This window comes from Hemitrygon akajei, unplaced genomic scaffold (genome assembly GCF_048418815.1).
Source record: "Hemitrygon akajei unplaced genomic scaffold, sHemAka1.3 Scf000175, whole genome shotgun sequence".
Taxonomy (NCBI): domain Eukaryota; kingdom Metazoa; phylum Chordata; class Chondrichthyes; order Myliobatiformes; family Dasyatidae; genus Hemitrygon; species Hemitrygon akajei.
The window spans coordinates 742,784-764,034 of NW_027332061.1; the positions used below are offsets into that span (position 1 = coordinate 742,784).

The 21,251-nt window shown below is 48.4% G+C and overlaps 1 protein-coding gene across 2 annotated transcripts in view; it reads left to right on the forward strand.

The window, feature by feature from the left end:
- LOC140724230 (NACHT, LRR and PYD domains-containing protein 3-like) overlaps positions 1 to 21,251 on the forward strand; it is a 39,418-nt gene that overhangs the window by 5,981 nt on the left and 12,186 nt on the right. For both annotated transcript variants that reach the window (XM_073038709.1, XM_073038710.1), the window contains exons 2-6: positions 756 to 1,032; positions 6,903 to 6,994; positions 8,747 to 8,913; positions 15,902 to 16,073; positions 16,172 to 16,237. In XM_073038709.1, the coding sequence (XP_072894810.1) occupies positions 6,985 to 6,994; positions 8,747 to 8,913; positions 15,902 to 16,073; positions 16,172 to 16,237 (415 nt within the window). In that variant the 5' untranslated portion in view covers positions 756 to 1,032; positions 6,903 to 6,984. The remainder of the gene's footprint in view (positions 1 to 755; positions 1,033 to 6,902; positions 6,995 to 8,746; positions 8,914 to 15,901; positions 16,074 to 16,171; positions 16,238 to 21,251) is intronic.

The following is a 21,251-nucleotide window of genomic DNA, read 5'->3' on the forward strand; positions in this document are numbered from 1 at the left end:
ATATCGTACTTAACCCTTTCTGCTGCAGGGAAGAGCGAGGTAATCTCTAACATGATTTACCCAGGGTCCCGAACGCGCAACATTAGCAGTTACAGTTGTTGCCCTGTTTGCCGCGAGTTTCCAGCACCTTATGTTTATCTCAAACTCGAACCATCTGCAGTTGGCTTGAAAATATTCTTCAAGGATTTTTTTTTAATAAACCGGTCCAGGAGACCTTTCCCGGGAAAACGTCTGGCCATTTGGAATGGCCGGAAACCAATTCCACAAGTATTACCGGCGGGGTGTGAACCAACAAACATTGCTTGTGGAAAGAAACCCGCTGTTAACCGTGGGCGACGGGGTTCCTTGTAATAATAGTTGTCCGCATGGAACTGCAATAATCTCTAGTGTTAGAGTTAAACAATTCCCCTGAATCGAGAGGCGCTGAGGAAATCTTTGACCAGATTTATTACAGTTGAGTGTGAATATATATAGTCGGAGGTGTTTGGATTAATTTCAGCAGAAAGGCGGCTCCCCGCACCTGAACAGGTGAGTGACGCTGGAGCTGAAACTACCTACGCCGGGCAGTCCTGTTTACACACAGGGGGCAGAAACTCAGCCCCTCCCAGAACCCGGGCTGGATCAAATTCTTAGCCTGGGACGGGCTGGGTTAAACAGAATAACTCCGCCCCACTAGTTGCGATGAAGGAAAAAGGAGGGATCTGGGCGGAAGTCCGACAGAAAGTTTAACGCAGCCTGTTTGTTTGCCTCTTTAGGGTTGCTACATTGATCCCACTCCCGCCTCCTCCCGCGGACAGACCCGTCCTGAGCCGGTGAGAGTTGGTGTGACCCGGACCACGGCAGTCCCGCTCTACCCCAATTCACCCGGCCCTGTCCATCGGTTCACAGCCGAATGTCCTCGGGAGCAGCAGCATAGACTCAACTCTCCGTACAGGGAGAACAAACCGGTTCCAGGACCATTGTCTGTCACACCCGGATATCAGACTATATTTCTGGGACCACACTGAACACCAACCGGTTACGATATCAGAGGTAAGTGTTGTCTGTGATTCTGCACAACTATTCAGCGAGGGTCAGCTTTGTTCGGGATCGGGAGTGAATTTAGTGGGAGAAGGGAGTTATGACGTGTTCGTGTTAACGAGTCATTTGTCCAAGTGGATTAAGAGACGCGAGCTGGGTACTACTGAGTGAGAGCAGAAGGAATCTTTCACCCTGGTAGAAATATATGAAATATCCCACGGGGCAGCGACCCGTCACCGATCTCTCTGGAACAAGAGAAAACAGCAGATGCTGGAAATCCGAGCAACACACACACAATGCTGGAGGAACTCTGCAGGCCAGGCAGCATCTGTGGAAAAACAGTCCAGTCACCTTGGAGGCCACAGGTAGTGCCACACATCGCGCCATTGGTTCCACCCGCTCTTCCCTGTAGCAGAAAGGGTTAAATACAATATTAAACTGCCTTCACATTTGAACCACAGTGTCTTGTCGAACCGGTTGGATTGGATTTCAGCGGAACGCCGCTCCCTGTTCTGAGGAACACGCACCGACGGGCAGCCGCTTACACACAGACCCTGAGCACCGAGTCTCACAGAACAACAAGCCCCACCTTCCAAATCAGTCAATCATCTGTCCTCTTACCCTTTCCACTCCAGTCCTGATTAAGGGTCTGGTTCCGCAATGTCGTCTGTTTACACCTATCCATAGATGCTGCCTGACCTGCTGAGTTCCTTCCAGCATTCTGTGTGTTGCCATGGTTACGAAAGTTCCGCGTGGGGCGGTGGGCGGGGCCCACAGAAACGGACCACAGTACCCACATTGTCAGAATGTTCTTGGGGAATTAACTTGAGAACAATTCAACTTGTGATATTTATTTCCAATATTTATTTCCAACTAACCAGTTGTCTGTGCTTTGCATCAGCGAACAAGGAGATATTTGTGTTTTTTTAAGCTACTTCTGCTGCTGGTGCTCTTTGTGTTCCTGCTGTTTTCTGTTTGCACGAGTGACATTTTCCACCGGTCAGGTGAAGTTTAAGATCAGCGCCCAACAGTTTCAAAGCAAGGGTGCGAGATGCAAACAGCAAGCACCTCCTCCGTTTCCGGAATTTCCCATTTTAGAACAATACATCTATTGTTCCTGTGTCGATTGAGGGTGTTTTTAAACTCTTCTCCACAATGGCCAGTGGAGGCAAAGACGGCTTTGAAGTGATGCAGGGATCCACATGGAGGAATACGCAATGAAATTTTAGATCAGTTCAGCCGTCATCTCATTATCTGCACAGCAGTTTCGAAGGGACGGGTGGTCCAATTATGGGTTTTGTTGCGTTGACTGGAAAAACTCTGACAATTCAATTAATGTAAGCTTACTAGTATGTGAAGGGAGATATTATTGTATTTATATAGTTGAACTGAACACAAGCGGTTTGCTCGATTTAATGATTTGCGTTCAGCTTTGTGTGTTCAACGTGTGCCCCAGCTGTATCAAGGTGTCGAACTTCTGACTCATTCACTGAGCGAGCCAGCAGAGTACGGGACCGAGGGACGCGCTCCCCGTTCCCTGTCCCTGACTCTACAGCCTCCACATCTGCCGCGCGCACCAGCTCACCGCCCCACCCACTGCGGTCGCGCGCACCAGCTCACCGCCCCGCCCACTGCCCTCGCGCGCACCAGCTCACCGCCCCGCCCACTGCCCTCGCGCGCACCAGCTCACCGCCCCGCCCACTGCCCTCGCGCGCACCAGCTCACCGCCCCGCCCACTGCCCTCGCGCACCAGCTCACCGCCCCGCCCACTGCCCTCGCGCGCACCAGCTCACCGCCCGCCCACTGCCCTCGCGCGCACCAGCTCACCGCCCGCCCAATGCCCTCGCGCGCACCAGCTCACCGCCCCGCCCACTGCCCTCGCGCGCACCAGCTCACCGCCCCGCCCACTGCCCTCGCGCACCAGCTCACCGCCCCGCCCACTGCCCTCGCGCGCACCAGCTCACCGCCCCGCCCACTGCCCTCGCGCGCACCAGCTCACCGCCCCGCCCACTGCCCTCGCGCACCAGCTCACCGCCCCGCCCACTGCCCTCGCGCGCACCAGCTCACCGCCCGCCCACTGCCCTCGCGCGCACCAGCTCACCGCCCCGCCCACTGCCCTCGCGCGCACCAGCTCACCGCCCCGCCCACTGCCCTCGCGCGCACCAGCTCACCGCCCGCCCACTGCCCTCGCGCGCACCAGCACACCGCCCGCCCAATGCCCTCGCGCGCACCAGCTCACCGCCCCGCCCACTGCCCTCGCGCGCACCAGCTCACCGCCCCGCCCACTGCCCTCGCGCACCAGCTCACCGCCCCGCCCACTGCCCTCGCGCGCACCAGCTCACCGCCCCGCCCACTGCCCTCGCGCACCAGCTCACCGCCCCGCCCACTGCCCTCGCGCGCACCAGCTCACCGCCTCGCCCACTGCCCTCGCGCGCACCAGCTCACCGCCCCGCCCACGGCCCTCGCGCGCACCAGCTCACCGCCCCGCCCACTGGCCTCGCGCGCACCAGCTCACCGCCCCGCCCACTGCCCTCGCGCACCAGCTCATCGCCCCGCCCACGGCCCTCGCGCGCACCAGCTCACCGCCCCGCCCACTGGCCTCGCGCGCACCAGCTCACTGCCCCGCCCACTGCCCTCGCGCACCAGCTCACCGCCCCGCCCACTGCCCTCGCGCACCAGCTCACCGCCCCGCCCACGGCCCTCGCGCGCACCAGCTCACCGCCCCGCCCACTGGCCTCGCGCGCACCAGCTCACCGCCCCGCCCACTGCCCTCGCGCACACCAGCTCACCGCCCCGCCCACTGCCTTCGCGCGCACCAGCTCACCGCCCCGCCCACGGCCCTCGCGCACCAGCTCACCGCCCCGCCCACGGCCCTCGCGCGCACCAGCTCACCGCCCCGCCCACTGCCCTCGCGCGCACTACATGTGGCCAAAACATTGGAGCTTTTCAATACTCCTGGTCAGCAGTCTGCCTCTACTTCTTCAATTTGGCTTGTCCGATCTTCTTGCTGTCTGATGTACTCTTAACACTTTCCTTCAGCATCCAATTTCAAAGTCGTCGATTGTTTTGTAATCAGCCTCACTAACAGTCCAGCTCTCACAGCCATACATCGCAACTGGAAATACCATAGACCCGACACTACGGTTCTTCGTAGACGATGTTATGTCTCTGAGCTTCTGAATTTTATCTAAATTTCCCATTACTGCCCTGTCCGGAAACAAGAGCTATTTAATTTACCGGCTGCAGTTACCAGCTATAGAAATCTTTGAAACGACAAAATCTGTTACTGTTTCCACTTCCTTTCCATTTATTACCTCGAAGTTGATAGGGCTGGCTGGTATACTTAATATTGAGGAACAAGTCAACTTTCCCACTTTCTTCTTTCACGTTCATTAGAAGCTTCCACAGATCCTTCTCACTTTCAGCCATTGGAGTCGCATCGCCCGCATGTCTGAGGCTGTTAATGTTTCATCCGGCAATTTTACATTTCCTCCCTCGGAGTGTCCGGCACCCTGAGCCCATAGGCTGGCCCTGGACTAATTCCACTTATTCCACTTACTGTTATTTAATTATTTATGGTTTCTATATTGCTATATTTCTACACTATTCTTGGTTGGTGCGACTGTAACAAAACCCTTTTTCCCTCGTGGTCATTAAAGTATGTCTGGCTGTCTGTCTGTCTGTCTGTCTGTTGATTCCAACACTTTGAGTCCTCGATGCCAGCATTGCTCATGATGTGTTCAGTATAGGAATAAAACAAGCAGGGTGGCCGTATGCAGCCTTATCGCACTCGTATCCCAATCCTGAACCAGTTTGTTGTTCTGTGGTCAGTTCTAACTGTTGCTTCTTGATCTTCGTACAAGTTTCTCATAAGGCAGATCAGATGTCCAGGTATCCCCATTTCTTTAAGGATTTGCCACAGTTTATGTGGTCCACACTGTTGAAGGCTTTAAAATAGCCAATAAAACACAGATAAATACTTTTCTGGAATTCTCTCGATTTCTCTGTTATCCAGTGTAAGTTAGCAATTTGGAGCACAGCGCAACTACCTCTACCTCTTCTAAAACCAGCTTGTACATCCAGCAGTTGTCGTTCCGTGTATTGCTGGAGGCTTGCTTGCATGATCTTTAGCAATACCTTGCTAGCATGTGAGATTTGTGAAATTGTTGGAAATATGACATTCCTTTACATTTCCCTTCTTGGAAATTGGGATATAAACTGTTCTTTTTTTCCAGTCTAAAGGCCATTTTTACGTTTACCAGATTGCATGCAAATTGCACGCAGCACTTTTACAGCATAATTTTTAAAGTTTTAAACAATTCAACTGGACTCCTGTTTCATCCTACAGCCTTATTATTGGAAAAGTTTTCAATTCGACTTCACTTTCCAGAATATCTGGCTCTAGATCGATGAGGAAATCACTGCAGGTGTATTTGCTACTGGGATATTTCCTGTACAATTCTTCTAAGTACTCCTGCCATTTCTTTTTGATATCTTTTCTTCTATATAGTCCTTCCTTTGTTTTGTCTTTTCCTATACTCATTCTTGCATAAAATGTTCCTTTAATTTCTGAAATCTTCTTGAATAGATCTCTTGTTTTTTTTTCTCTAATGTTGGCTTCTTCAGCTTCTTTGCATCGCTCCTTTGAGGAAGTTTCCGTATCTTTCCTTGATATCTTCTTGAACTTTGTGATCAGTTGGAGGTATTTGTTCCAATCTCCATTGGCCTTCACGTCTCTTCACTGCTCAGCCTCCGCAGAAAGCCAATTTGCTTTCCCGGCCTCCTTTGTGTTTGCAATACTTTTTGTTGGCACCTCTTGTATAACGATCCTTACTTCTATCCATAGTTCTTCCGGCTTTCTCTCCACCAAGATTAATCCAGAAATCTGTTCTTCACCTCCACGTCATGTTCTTGAGGGATGCGATCAACATCAAACTTCTGGTCCGCAGCTCTTCCTGATGGTCTTCAGTTTCATTCTGAATATTCCAACAAGGAGCTCCTGGTCTGAGATTGTCAGAGACCAGAGGGACTGATGAGTTCACTCACTGCGGCAACATGGGGCCGTGAAGGGGTGTTTACCACGCTGTCCTTCAACAGTCAGGGTACTGAGTGCAGGAGTTGGGAGCTCCTGGTCTGAGAGTGACAGGGACCAGAGGGACTGATGAGTTCACTCACTGCGGCAACACGGGACCGTGAAGGGGTGTTTACCACGCTGTCCTTCAACAGTCAGGGTACTGAGTGCAGGAGTTGGGAGCTCCTGGTCTGAGAGTGTCAGAGACCAGAGGGACTGATGAGTTCACTCAATGCGGCGACACGGGGCTGTGAAGGGGTGTTTGCCACGCTTTTCTTCAACAGTCAGGGTACTGAGTGCAGGAGTTTGGACACTATTTTCTTTGAGATAACATGAGCGCTGTAAGTCCCCTGATTTAACCCTAGTCTTGTCACAGGACAATTTACAAGCTGCCTGCCTGCACGTCTTAAGACTGGGGTGAAACTGGATCACCCGGAGGAAACACATACGATCACGGTGAGAACCTGCTAATTCTCAAAAACTTTCAGAAATTGAAACCGGCTAGTTCCAACTGTAAAGAGTTGTGTTAACCACTATGGAGCCTTTGTACAAGTCGTTGGTGAGACTGTGTTTGCAGTACAAATTATAGTTCCAGCCACTCCGTTTGAAAAGGCTTGATTAAAGTGGAAGTAGTGCAGGGAAGATTTGCGAGTGTGTTGTCAGGGCCAGAAGGCCTCAGTGCTGGGGAGAGGATGCTAATCTGTCTCTTTACTCCCTGGAATGCAGGAAACTGAGCAGCGACCTTACAGAAGTGTTTTAAATTATGAAGGGCAGAGTAACTGACTCACTCTGTTTTATTTGTGTAATTCAGATAATTGCCAGCAGGTGGTGCTTCCTTCCACCCGGAAGGCAGACAAGCAGACGACAAGCAACCAACATCAGTCAGAGTCAGAATGGACACAGGTATGCTCACTGGGCTCTTTCTCATTAAAACTCTGTCATCATGGTTCACGTCTAGTCAAATCATCAATAATTCAGAGTAATAAACGTGGGCGCTAAAGGGGCACAAAAAGTGATAACAAACGGGGTCATTGATCGCACTGGTAAAGCGGCCTTGAGCAATGGAACAATTCATCAGGCCCAGCGCAGGGACCTAACAACGGAAAAGTCGAATAACTCGGAGCAAATCTTCACCTGACTGAAAGGAGAAGCAGCTCTTGAATAGGCTGGGTGTGGGTAACTCAGACTGTAATACAATAGCGGGCAATGTAACTGTCCAGGGAGCAGATGGAATTTCTGTCAGTATCTGGTACGCCCTGATGTGGGAAACGCCTCCGACAGCCAGTGAGAGAAACAGATGTTGTTTTCTCTTTTGGAAGGGAAATGGTGAATTCTCCCCGGATTTTTGGGTTGTTGGACAGTGGAGATTCCCGTAGTGTGTTTTCTGTGGCCGAGTTAAAGAACGGTGTATTGTGGGAGAATCTGCTGGGTGCAGGAGACAGCGAGCAGGAGAAATTTTAAACAGGGAATCTGAGTGTGCTACCAATATATGGCGAATGGGATAAAATTGAGACAAGAGGGTAAGTAGAAAAGGCAACTCATAGAATGCTGGACGGACAGCAGGTCAGGCAGCATCTCTAGAGGGAAATCAACAATCGACACTTCCGGTTGAGGAATGTTAAGCAGAGACTTTGTACATTGATTTCAAAGATGTCTTGCTTACATAAAGTAGAGTCAGGACTGGAGGAGCATTCCTCTGGGTGAAGGTCTGTGACTAGACGTGTCTGCAAGGGTCACTGCTTCACTGTACGTCGTGTGTGATGTAAATACATTAATAATAAACTATGCATTACTCAAAACGATTACATAATCACATGGGTGGACTGATTCGTCGATTTACAGAAGTTGGCGGTGTCGTGTATATTTAAGACTGTTGTCGAAATGTTCAGCATCCAATTATAAATATGAACAGACAGTCACCAGGTTCAATTAATTAGGGCAAATATGAGGAGTTGAACTTTGGGAGGTGAAGTTCGCGAGCAATGAGCACAGTGTATGCTGGGACCGTTAGGAAGATTGATGTACGGACGGGCCTTGTGATGGATGTGCATAGTTTCCTGAAATTGGCAACACAGTCGGCAGCGTGCAACGACAAGTAGAGGTGCGAGTGGACATTTTTGAAAATTGTGTTGTATCTGGATGAACTTTGGTTAAGTGAAAAATTCAATATGGTGCACTGATCTGATAAGCACATCACGAGAATCATGTGGAGTGTCTGGAGAGGGTGCAGATGTGTTTCGCAATGATTACAGAATATTGGCTTCCAGAAGAGGTCGAACAACCTTGGGTTGCTTTCTCTGGACCGGTGGACACTGAGACCTTTTCTCAGAGAAATGTGTGAATTCATGATAGGCATAGCTAAGATAGATAGTCTGTAACTCGTGGCAAATGTTAAATACCAGAGCGAATAGGCTTAAGGTTAGAAGGGAAAGTTTAAAACGGATCTGGGAAGCATGTTGTCTTCAGAGATAGATCAGTTTCTGGAATGTGCTGCCGAGGGAGGGACTGGAAACGGACACTCGGCAGCATCTAAGAAGCGTTGGAACTCATGTGTAGGCCGGTAACCGAGGGATATTGACCATGTTCCTGAAGAAGGAATTGGTTTAAATTGGCATCGGGTAATTCAACTATTTTATGTTCTATGACTGACTACAGATCTGAACTCGGCCATCTCCGCCTTCCTGTCAAATTGTGATGATCACCATCTGTTCCGTTTGACGATATTCTACAAGGAGAGACTGGAGCAGGCGATTGAGGAGGGTGTGGAGGGAGTCGGCTTCATGTTAATGGGCGATGATCACTTCACCGGGCCAGAGTATCACGTAAGTGAGAGGGAAGTACACTGAGTGTAGATTCTACTGAATTTATCATAGACCGACAGAACCGGTGTAACGGCACCTCTGGGCTATGAAAATCCTTCAAAGTTTGTGGTCAACATCAAGAAAAGAGTTTTCGTTTGCGGATACACTAAGCCTTTATTCACCACTACAAGCCTCTGACCAGTTTTCCGAACACTTTCAGTTTTGGACAGGTTAGGATACAGACAATGATTGACAGGTGACTTTAGTGTGTGACACTTGACGGACTTTGCAAGTGGACAGAGAACCACGTTACACCTCTCTGTCTGACATCATTTCATGCTCCCAATGCTCGACATTAAGGGCGATTCATTAGTCTGTATTCTCTTGATAACTCCCGGGTTTCTCACAAATCAAAATTATAGTGATTAATTTCTCAGCTCATTTCTCGAGTCTACCTTAAACCCCAACATCAATTGAACCAGGCAGAGCTGAATCTCGTCTCTGTTAAACTGCTGATCCGTTTTGTTGGTTAATATCCCAACATGCCTCATGGTTCCATTACTTTCTGATCCTTGTGACTGTTCCACTATGAGATTCTAACGACCACAACATATGCTATTAACATTGAAAAGTGCAAAATCAGTATCACTGGAAATATTCCAACCATCTAAAGCTAACACAGAATTACAAATAAACAGCTTTCCAGTGGTCCTTCTGATACTGGAGTGCATTCACCTATTGCCAGCCAGTCCATACCGAACTCGACATTCCACAGGAGACAGCCGACAATTTCAATCCAAACTTCTTTCTCAACATTACCACACGTGCACAGAAGTCCAGAATTTGCTGTCTTCCCCTCACTGCCAAGTCCCAGCTGTCTGCTGACACTGGACCCCTCATGGAGCCTGGCAGTGAAGTGTGAACCTTCTGTGGTTCACCAGCAATTACACCAGGGAAAATCAACACCGACCCTCTCATACTTCGACCTAGTCATAGTCATTGAACTCCACTGTACAGCCACAGGCTCTTTGGCCATCTAGTCCTCACTTACCTAACTTTTTCTGTGCCTCCAGGTACTCTGTAATCTCATCCCTAACAATCGATTCCAACAACTGCAAAAATGTGCATTCAGTTCCTCTGCCATCTCTGCGTCTCTCATTACAATATTTACAATGTCATTTTCTATTGGTCCCATATCTACCCTCATCTCTCTTTACACGTTATATACATTTAAAAAAATCTTTTAGTATCTTCTTTGACATTTTTCGCCAGCTTCCTTTCGTATTTCATCTTTTCCTGCCAAATGACCTTCGTAGTTTTCTTCTGCAAGTTTTTAAAAGATTCCCAATTCTCTAACTTCCCACGTGCTCTGGCTTCCTTGCATGCCCTCTCTTTTGCTTTTACTTTGGCTCTGACTTCACTCGTCAGCCACAGTACTGTCCTTCTTCCATTCGAAAATGTCTTCTAGTTTGGAATATATCTGTCTTGCCCTTCCCTCATTTTTCGCGGAAACCCCAGCCACTGTTGCTCTGCTGTCCTTCTTGCTAGTGTCTCTTTCCAGTCAATTTCGGCCAGTTCCCCTTTAATGCCATTGTAATTTCCTTTAATCCACTAAATACCAACAGATTGGAATTTAAATTCTCCGTCTCAAATTTTAAAGTGAACACGAACACATTCTGAACACTGAACCCTAAGTGTTCCTGAACCTTAAGCTCTCTTTTCTAATTACGATCATTCCGCAACCTCCAATCCAGCAAAGCTGATCCCCAAGTGACTTCAACCGCAAGCAGTTCTGAAACGCCATGCCTTAGACAATCCATGGCCTCTTCTACCTCCATGATGAGGCCAAACTGAGGTTGGACGCGCAACACCTCATATACCGTCTGGTTAATGTCCAGCCTCTTGGTATGAACTTCTGGTAATTCATTCCCTCTCCCTTCCCTTATCACACTTTCACTCGGCCTCCTCTTCTAGCTGCCTATCACCTCTCTCATGATTCTGCCTTCCTCTACTACCCATAGTGTTTTCCCCTTACATTCCTTCTTCACCTCTCCAGCCTATACACTCCCTGCTTCCCCTCCCCCAACCCTTGATCTTTCCTCTGATCGTTTTTTCACCTGCACCTCCTTCTCATCCCACCTTCTTTATAGGGCCCCTGCCCCCTCCGTCTTCAATCCTGACGAAGCGCCTCGGCCCGAAACGCTGACGACTCATTTCTACGGATGCTGCCCGACGTGCTGAGTTCATCCAGCTTGTTTGTACGTGTTGATTTGACCACAGCATCTGCAGTGCACATTGTGTTTACTAAAAATTCTCTCTTTTGATGTCAAGTAGTGGCCTTGTTTATCCAATCCACTGCCATTTAAAATCTCCGGCGATTATCATGACAATGCCCTTCTGACACGCGTTTTCTATCTCGTGCTGTAATTTCTAATCCACATCCCGGCTGCTGTTTGGAGGCCAGTATACAACTGTCATTAGGGTCCTTTTACCCTTGCCATCTCTTAGCTCAACCCATAGGGACTCTGCACTGTCCGATCCTATCTCAATACTTTCCAATTATCTGATATTATTTCATATACACAGTGCGACACAACCCCCTCTACTTACTATCCAATCGTTCCGATATACCATACATCCTTCGACATTCAGCTCCCAATTGCAGACATTTTTTAGCCAAGTTTCAGAGATGGCCACAATGTCATACTTGCAAATCTTTAGCTGAATTTCAAGATCGTCCATTTTATTTCTTATGTTGCGTGCATTCAAGTATAACAATTTCTGTCGAGTATTTGTAGCTCTCTGTTGTAACTGCACCTCGCCCTGTAACTCATGTAACTCACCCTGTAACTCATGTAACTCACCCTGCACCTCGCCCTGTAACTCATGTAACTCACCCTGTAACTCATGTAACTCACCCTGCACCTCGCCCTGTAACTCATGTAACTCACCCTGTTCCTCCCTCTGTAACTCTTGTAACTCACCCTGTACATCGCCCTGTAACTCATATAACTCACCCTGTTCCTCCCCCTGTAACTCATGTAACTCACCCTGTACCTCGCCCTGTAACTCATGTAACTCACCCTGTAACTCATGTAACTCACCCTGCACCTCGCCCTGTAACTCATGTAACTCACCCTCTACCTCGCCCTGTAACTCATGTAACTCACCCTGCACCTCGCCCTGTAACTCATGTAACTCACCCTCTACCTCGCCCTGTAACTCATGTAACTCACCCTGTACCTCGCCCTGTAACTCATGTAACTCACCCTCTACCTCGCCCTGTAACTCATATAACTCACCCTGTACCTCGCCTTGTAACTCATGTAACTCACCCTGTACCTCGCCCTGTAACTCATGTAACTCACCCTGTACCTCGCCCTGTAACTCATGTAACTCACCCTGTACCTCGCCCTGTAACTCATGTAACTCACCCTCTACCTCGCCCTGTAACTCATGTAACTCACCCTGTACCTCGCCCTGTAACTCATTTAAATCACCCTGTACCTCGCCCTGTAACTCATGTAACTCACCCTGTACCTTGCCCTGTAACTCATGTAACTCACCCTGTACCTCGCCCTGTAACTCATGTAATTCACCCTGTTCCTCCCCCTGTAACTCATGTAACTCACCCTGTACCTCGCCCTGTAACTCATGCCACTGGCTGTGATTGTTCTTATCTCCTGCCTGTCCTTTTTATCAGCTCTGTTTTCCCCATCCTCAACCCTAACATTCTGCTCCCCAACCCCCCGCCTAATTAGATTACACCCTCCATAACAGCTCCATTAAATCTGCCTCTATCCCAATTTCTGCATTCAAATCTTTGATATATGAAGACCCATCTCCTTAAAGCTTTGCAACGCAATTTATTTTTGGCAACAATTTCAAGAAGTTTTGGATCTCCTCTTTGGATACCTTGGTTTTACCGACCGGTTCAATGTCCTACCAATAAATGTCTTAGTTCTATCACCGTATGTCCTCAAAAAATGCAACACCTCACACTTGTCCTCATTAAATTCCAGCTGACAATTTTAATCCACCCTTTTCCAGCTGTTCCAAGTCCCTCTGGAAGCTTTGATAACCTTCCTCGCTGTCCCTACTTTGGTGTCATCCACAGATTTGTTGACCCTCTTTACCATAGTATCATCCAGAGTGTTGGTATATGATATAAATGACAGACAACATCAGACACAGCACAGGTCCCCGAAGCACACAACTTACTCATAAGCCTCCAGTCAGAAAGCAAACCTCCACTACCTGTCTTAGCTTCTCTCACAAATCCAATATCTAAACTTACTTACTGCCATGTCATGAATACCAAACGAATTCATCTTACTGACCAAGCTTCTATGATGGACCTTTTCAAATGCCTTGCTGCATTTCATGTAGACAACATCCACTGACTTGTTTCCATTGCTTGCTTGGTAACCTCCTCAAGAATCTATAAGATTGGTTAAATCAACACATACAAACACGCTGGATAAACTCAGCAGGTTGGGCAGCATCCGTTGAAAGGAGCAGTCAACGTTTCAGGCCGGGACCCTTCGTCAGGTCTTAGCTCTCTTGATTTCCTCCTTTAGTAACTCTTGCATTTCTTGTATTCATAGTGAACCTCATTTAATTCTTCAATCCTCTACTTGCAATGCGCTCAGGGCCTGAATGTCTCGCAAAACCAAGGTTCCATAAACATGTTACCCTTCCCTTTTATTCTGGCAGGAACTTTCAGACTCTGTACTTGTGGTCACTTATTCATTCAAACTCTGTACACTCAACATTTCAGTTTTGGAGGACTCACTCTTACCAAGCATGTCTGTATCAGAAAACAACCTGTCCCAAACTACTTGCGCCAGATCCCTTCTGATACCAATAAAATTGGCCTTTCTCCATTTTACATTTTTAACCAGAAGACCAGACCTATCCTGTTGTATAATGATCTTCATACAAATGGCACCAGATCCATAATGTTTACCTGCACACAGGTCTGTCACCTGCCCTGTCTTTTTCCCTAAAATATTTCCAGCACACACTGCCTATAGTTATGACTTCCTTGAACTCATCTGACCAGCAGCATCGCATTCAGCCCTTTACAATATGGGGATCCCAGTCAATAAATAGAAAGTTAAAATGATCTACCATCATAACTTTGTGTTTATTGCGACTCTCCGTGATCCCTCTACAAATTTGATCCTCTAAAACCCATTGATTAGTCCGTGCTCGACAATATAATCCCATCCGTTTCTTCTTGTTCAGTTTCACCCATGCAGTCTCAGTAGACGAGCCCTCCAGCTGTCCTGTCTGTGCAATGCAGGGATATTTTTCTGACGAGTTATGCTATCTCTCCTTCTTTAATTCCTCCCGCTCTATTGAATCATGTCTAACACAACGGAACTCTGGAATACTGAACAGCCAGAGCTGCACCTCTTCCTACCAAATCACATCAATGGTTACAATGTTGTAATTCAATGTGCTGATCCATGCTCTAAGCTCATCTGCCTTTCCTACAATATTCCTTGCATTGAAGTTAGACGCAACTCGGAACATTAGTTTCAGCATGTTAACCCGTTAGTGTACTGATTGTGTATGATCAGCCATGATCACAGTGAATGGCGGTGCTGGCTAGAAGGGCCGAATGGCCTACTCCTGCACCTATTGTCTATTGTCTATTGACTCTGGAAGATGGCTTAACAACATATTTCCCACACTGCCACTCCATTATCCACTCTGGTTCTTCATCCCCCTGCAACTATAGTTTGACACCTCCCCCATCTATATACTGCTCTAACAACCCTTCCCGCAAGGTTATCAGTCCCCCTCCAGCTCAGGTGCAAAACGATCACCTCTCTCCACGTCCCATCTTCCTTGGAAGAGAGCCCAATCATCCAAACAGCTGAAGCCCTCCATAATGCAACATCTGATCAGCCACACGTTAGACAATATTATCGTCCTATTTCAGACCTCACTCGCACGTGGTACGGAGAGCAATCCTGAGAGAACAGCTCTGGAGTTCCTGCTCTTTAGCTTAGCATCTGACAACATAAGCTCACTTTGCAGGACCTCATCACATTTCCTACTCTTGTCATTGGTGCCAACGTGGACCACGACCTCTGGCAGCTCATCCTGCCCTGAAGAATGTGTCAGACGCGTCGGCAGATGTCACTGACATTGGCAAGACTTCATCCAAAAGTTTCGTTCACGTAAATAGAATCTCCAGCCTGTTCTCCGAAACATTTAACTCCCCCTGTCAGTGCAGCTCACCACTTCTCATCCCTTCTGAGTCGCAAAACCAAACTCTGTGCCAGACGCATAATCGCAGTGGCTTTCCTCTGCTGGGCAATACCCCGAAGCACAAAGATATATACCTGTTACAGAGGAGTTTTCGGTGGTGGTTGCCTATCCTCTTCCCCCCTCCTGACGGTCACCCAATTATCTACGGACTGCGCCTTGTGGATATATCCGTCCCTGAACAGCCTGTCAGTCAATCTCTCAGCCTCCCGAGTGATCCCGGGTTCATCCAGCTCCAGCTCCAATTCCTCAGCTCAGTCTGTAAGAAGCTGCAGCTGGAGAAAATGCCTGAAGGGGCAGTGGTCGGGCTACCCCTGTCTTGCTGCACCCTGTAGGAAGAGCATTCCACTATTCTGCCTGCCATTCCCACTGTTCTAATCATGAAAAAAAGAGGAACAATATTACCCAATATCTACCTAAAGCCTCTGCCTCTCTGCACTGAACACTCTCTGACACAAAACCTCAACTCCCCGCTCTATGTCTGGCTCACTCACGCCATGTGTGCTCCGCTTCAAACTCGTGAAGTGGATAATTACCCCGCCATCTGTGGCGTGCAGGAACTCCTGACTGACCCCGCTCGCATCTTTTAAAATCTTTACCTCGCTATGAACACTTCAATGGTTGTGAGAGATCTGTAGTGAGCAGAATGTGGTGGGTCAGTCCATGTTCAGGGTAGATTTGTACCCACCCCTCGGCTACTCAACATATTCCCCATTGTTCATTACAGAGCGTGACTGAGCTGGCAGAGAAGGGAAACCGAGCGGGCGCTTCCAAACTCCTCCTGGATCTGGTGATGGAGAAGGGCCCGGGGGCCCAGAGGGTGATGTGGGAATCCTTTGTCAAACTACATCACCATTTACCGAAGCTGAGCAGAATACTGAATGAAATACGGGAACGTGGTACGGTGAACAATGCACTGTGTGTTACAGATGTAAATACTGATGAATTGACTGTATAACACAGAACAGACCTCATAAAGGATTATCTGTTTGAACAGGTGACGGCCAGTTCGCCTACATGGACATTGAGCGGGGATTATCTGAAGTGCCCAAGCATCTAAAAGGTAAGCGATGGAACGGACAGTTCGCAGTGTTTATTTCACTCTGAGAGCCCGAAACCAGCCTTTAGAGGCAGGGTTTGAGACTGTCAGAGTTCAGGAGACACTCTTTGTTGCTGTGGCTGGTGGACGGGTAAACACTTGCATTTTTCAGAACACCTTTTACCTTCCGGGTCTTCGGCTGCGCACCTGGAGAAATCTATGAGTTTGCTAAACAGACATTCCCGTCAGTCAGAGAGGAAGCATAGAACATAGAACATAGAAAAAGTATAGCACAGTCAGGCCCTTCTGCCCATAATATTCTGCCGACCCTTAAACCAAGCCTCCCATATACCCCCCACCTTAAATTACTCCATACCCCTGTCTAGTAGTCTCTTAAACTTCACTAGCGTATCTGCCTCCAACACCTACGCAGGCAGTGCATTCCACGCACCAACCACTCTCTGAGTAAACAACCTTCCTCTAATATCGCTCTTGAACTTCCCTCCCCTTACCTTAAAGCCTTGTCCTCTTGTACTGAGCAGTGGTGCCTGGGTAAGAGGCCCTGGCTGTCCACTCTATTCCTCTTAATATCTTGTATACCTCTATTATGTCTCCTCTCATCCTCCTTCTCTCCAAAGAGTAAAGCCCTAGCTCCCTTAATCTCTGATCACAATGCATACTCTCTGAACCGGGCAGCATCCTGATAAAACTCCTCTGTACCCTTTCCAATGCTTCCACATCCTTCCTATAATGAGGCGACCAGAACAGGACACAGTACTCCAAGTGTGGCCTAACCAGATCTGTATCAACACCTCACGACTCTTAAACTGTATCACTCGAGTTATAAAAGCTAACACCCCATAACCTTTCTTAACTACCCTATTTACTTGTGCGGCAACTTTCAGGGATCTGTGGACATGTAAATCCAGATCTCTCTTCTCCTCCACACTACCAAGTATCCTGCCATTTACTTTATACTCTGCCTTGGAGTTTGTCCTTCCAAAGTGTACCACCTCACACTTCACCGGGTTGAACTCCATCTGCCACTTCTCATCCCACTTCTGCATCCTATCAATGTCTGTCTGCAATCTTCGACATGCCTCTACATGAGCCACAACAGCACCAACCATTGTGTCGTCTGCAAACTGGCCAACCCACCCTTCTACCCCAACATCCAGGTCGTTAATAAAAATGACGAAAAGTAAAGATCCCAGAACCGATCCTTGTGGGACGCCACTAGTCACAACCCTCCAATCCGAATGTACTCCCTCCACCACGACACTCTTTTTCCTGCATGCAATCCAATTCTGAATCCACCTGTCCAACTTCCCAGGATCCCATGCCTTCTGAAATTCTGAATAAGCCTACCGTGTGGTACCTTGTCAAATGTCTTACTAAAAACCACGTAGGTCAAGTCCACCGCACTACCTTCATCTATATGCTTGGATAACTCCTCAAATAACTCTATAAGGCTTGTTAGGCACGATCTGCCTTTCCCAAAACCATGCTGACTGTCCTTGATCAGACCATGATTCTCTAAATTCTCATAGATCCTATCTCTAAGAATCTTTTCCAATAGCTTTCCCACCACAGACGCAAGGCTCAGTGGTCTATAATTGCCCGGGCTACCCTTACTACCATTTTTCTTTGTACAAGGGGATAACATTCGTCTCACTCCAATCCTCCGGTACCATTCCCGTGGACAACGCGTACGTAAGATCCTAAGCAGGCACTCCGCAATATCTTCGCTGGCCTCGTAGGGAATGTTTCGACAGGCCCTGGGGACTTATCCGTCCCGATGTATTTTAATAAATCCTACATCTCCTCCTCCTTAATACCAACATGCTCCAGAACATCACCCTCACTCATATTGTCCTCGCCGTCATCAGGTTCCCTGTCAAGTCAAGTCAAGTCAAGTCACGTTTATTGTCATTTCGACCATAACTGCTGGTACAGTACACGGTAAAAACGAGACAACGTTTTTCAGGACCATGGTGTTACATGACACAGTACAAAAACTAGACTGAACTACTTTAAAAAAACACAGAGAAAGCTACACTAGACTACAGACCTACCCAGGACTGCATGAAGTGCACAAAAACATTGCAGTCGTTTCAATAAATAATATACAGGACAATAGGGCAGTAAGGTGACAGTCCAGGCTCTGGGTATTGCGGCGTCTGAGTGCTTGGAAAAAAACACTGTTGCATATTCTGGTCGTGAGTGCCCGAACGCTTCGGATCTTTTCCCCAGATGGATAGATAGAGTGAATGCAAGCAGGTTTTTTTCCACAGAAGACAGGGAAGAAATAAAACAGAAGACATGGGTTAACAGTGAAGGGGGAAACGTTTAAAGGGAACATTGGAGGTGGGGGGGGGGTCCTCTTTACGCAGAGTGTGGCAGGAATGTGTAATGAGCTGCCAGTTGACTTGGTGAATATGGGCTCACTTTTGATTTTTAAGAAACACTTGAACGGGTATGTGGATGAGAGGGTTTGCAGGAATTTGATCCAGGTGCAGGTCAGAGGGACTAAGCAAAAAAATTGTTCATCACAAGCCAAGAGGGGCCAGAAGGCCTGTTTCTGTGCTGTAATGTTGTATGGTTCTATGGCTCTCAGAGACAGTTCCGTTAGCCGATGCACCTCCTCTCTGCAAACTGACTCGTCGTTCTTGCTGATGAGATCCACCACGGTGGTGTCATCGGCGAACTTGATGATATGGTTCGAGCTGTGTGTTGCAACACAGTCGTGGGTCAGCAGAGTGAACAGCAGTGGACTGAACACGCAGCCCTGGGAAGCCCCCGTGCTCAGTGTGCTGGTGTTGGAGATGTTGTTCCCGATCCGGACTGTCTGAGATCTCCCAGTCAGGAAGTCTAGGATCCAGTTGCAGAGGGAGGTGTACATGCCCAGTAGGCTCATCTTTCCGATCAGTTTCTGAGGGATGATTGTGTTGAATGCTGAACTGAAGTCTATGAACGGCATCCGAACGTATGTGTCTTTTTTGTCCAGGTGGGTTAGGGCCCGATGGTTAGGTGGTGGCAATGCCGTCATCTGTTGGGCGGTTGGGACGGTACGCAAACTGCAGGGGGTCCAGTGAGGGGGCAGCAGGGTCTTGATATACCTCATCACTAGCCTTTCGAAACACTTCATGATGATGGATCACTGAAGAATTCTTCGGCACGGGGACGATGATGGCGGCCTTGAAGCACGATGGAATGGTGGCGCTGCTCAGGGAGATGTTGAAGCACTCTACCAGGGATGTTGACTGGTCCAGCAGCCTTCCGTGGGTTCACCCTGCACAAGGATCTTCTCACGTCGGCCACGGAGAACACAGCACCTGGTCATTTGTAGGAGGGGTGACTTCCTCGCCGCCACGTCATTTTCCGCCTCAATCCTGGAATAGAAGTTATTCAGCGCATGTGGGAGGGAGGCATCAACTGCACAGGCAGGTGATATTGTTCTGTAATTGGTGATGTCCTGGATGCCCTTCCATATGTGTCGCGTGTCCCCGCTGTCCTGGAAGTGGCTGTGGATTAGGTGGGCCTGTCCACGCTTTGCCCTTCTGATGGATGAGGACAGTTTGCCCCTCGCTGTTGTTAAAGCTGCCTTGTCGCCTGCTCTGAAGGCGGAGTCAAGGGCCCTCAGCCCCGCACGCACCTCTGCGGTCATCCATGGCTTCTGGTTAGCGCGTGTAGTGATGGTCTTGGACAGAGTAACATCATCAATGCACTTGCTGATGTAGCTGGTCACTGGTGCTGTGTACTCCTCTAAGTTGGTAGAGTCGCCATCAGATGCAGCCTCCCTGAACATGTGCCAGTCAGTGAGCTCAAAGCAGTCTTGAAGAGCAGAGATGGCTCCTGCTGGCCAGGTTTTCACCTGCTTCTGAACTGGTCTGGAGCACCTGACGAGCGGTCTGTATGCTGGGATTAGCATAACAGAAATGTGGTCTGAGTATCCGAGGTGGGGGTGGGGCTCTGCCCCGTAAGCGTCTGGAATGTTTGTGTAAACCAGGTCCAACAATTCCCGTGGCAAATAAAATGGTCTGCATCTAACAGCCAGAAACTCCACTAGTGATGAGTAGTGTCTGGAAACCAGCAGAAAGTTCTTACACCATTCCGTGTCGATGTAAATACACACCCCGCCACCACGAGTCTTACCGCGAGAGCTGCATCCCTGTCCGCACAAGGCTAGCCCGTCCAGATCATTGCTGAATAACAAAGAGAAGTATTCATTGAGGACCTCGCTCACTTACACAGCCTCCAGGCACATCGTCCCACCTTTATCTCTAATCGGTCCTACCTTCACTCCTGTCATCCATTTGTTCTTCACATAATTGAAGAATGCCTTGGGGTTTTCCTTTACCCTATTCGCCATGGCTTTCTCATGCCCCCTTCTTGCACTCCTCGGCCCCTTCTTAAGCTCCTTTCTTGCTACCCTCTATTCCTCAATAGATCCATCTGATCGTGGATTCCTAAATCTCATGTATGCTGCCTTCTTGCACCTGACTAGCTTTTCCAACTCACTTGTCACCCATGGTTCCTTCACCCCATCATTCTTAATCTTCCTCACCGGGACAAACTTATCCATAACATCCTGCAAGAGATACCTAAACATCGACCACATGTCCATAGTACATTTCACTGCAATAACATCATCTCAGTTCACACCCGCAAGTTCTAGCCTCATAACTTGCCCTTCCGCAATTAAACAATTTCCAGTCCACTCTAATTCTATCCCTTTCCATGATAATGCTAAAGGCTAGCTATCGGTGGTCACTGACACTAAGATGCTCTCCCACTGAGAGATCTGTGACCTGACGCGGTTCGTTACCTAATACTAGATCTAGTATGGCATCTCCCCCTAGTCGGCCTGCCAACATATTGTGACAGGAATCCGTCCTGGACGCACGTAACAAACTCTGCCCTGTCTAAACCTTTGGAACTAATCAGGTGCCAATCAATATTATTGAAGTTAACGTCACCCATGATATAACCCAGTTATTTTTGCACCTTTCCAAAATTTGCCTCCCAATCTGCTCTT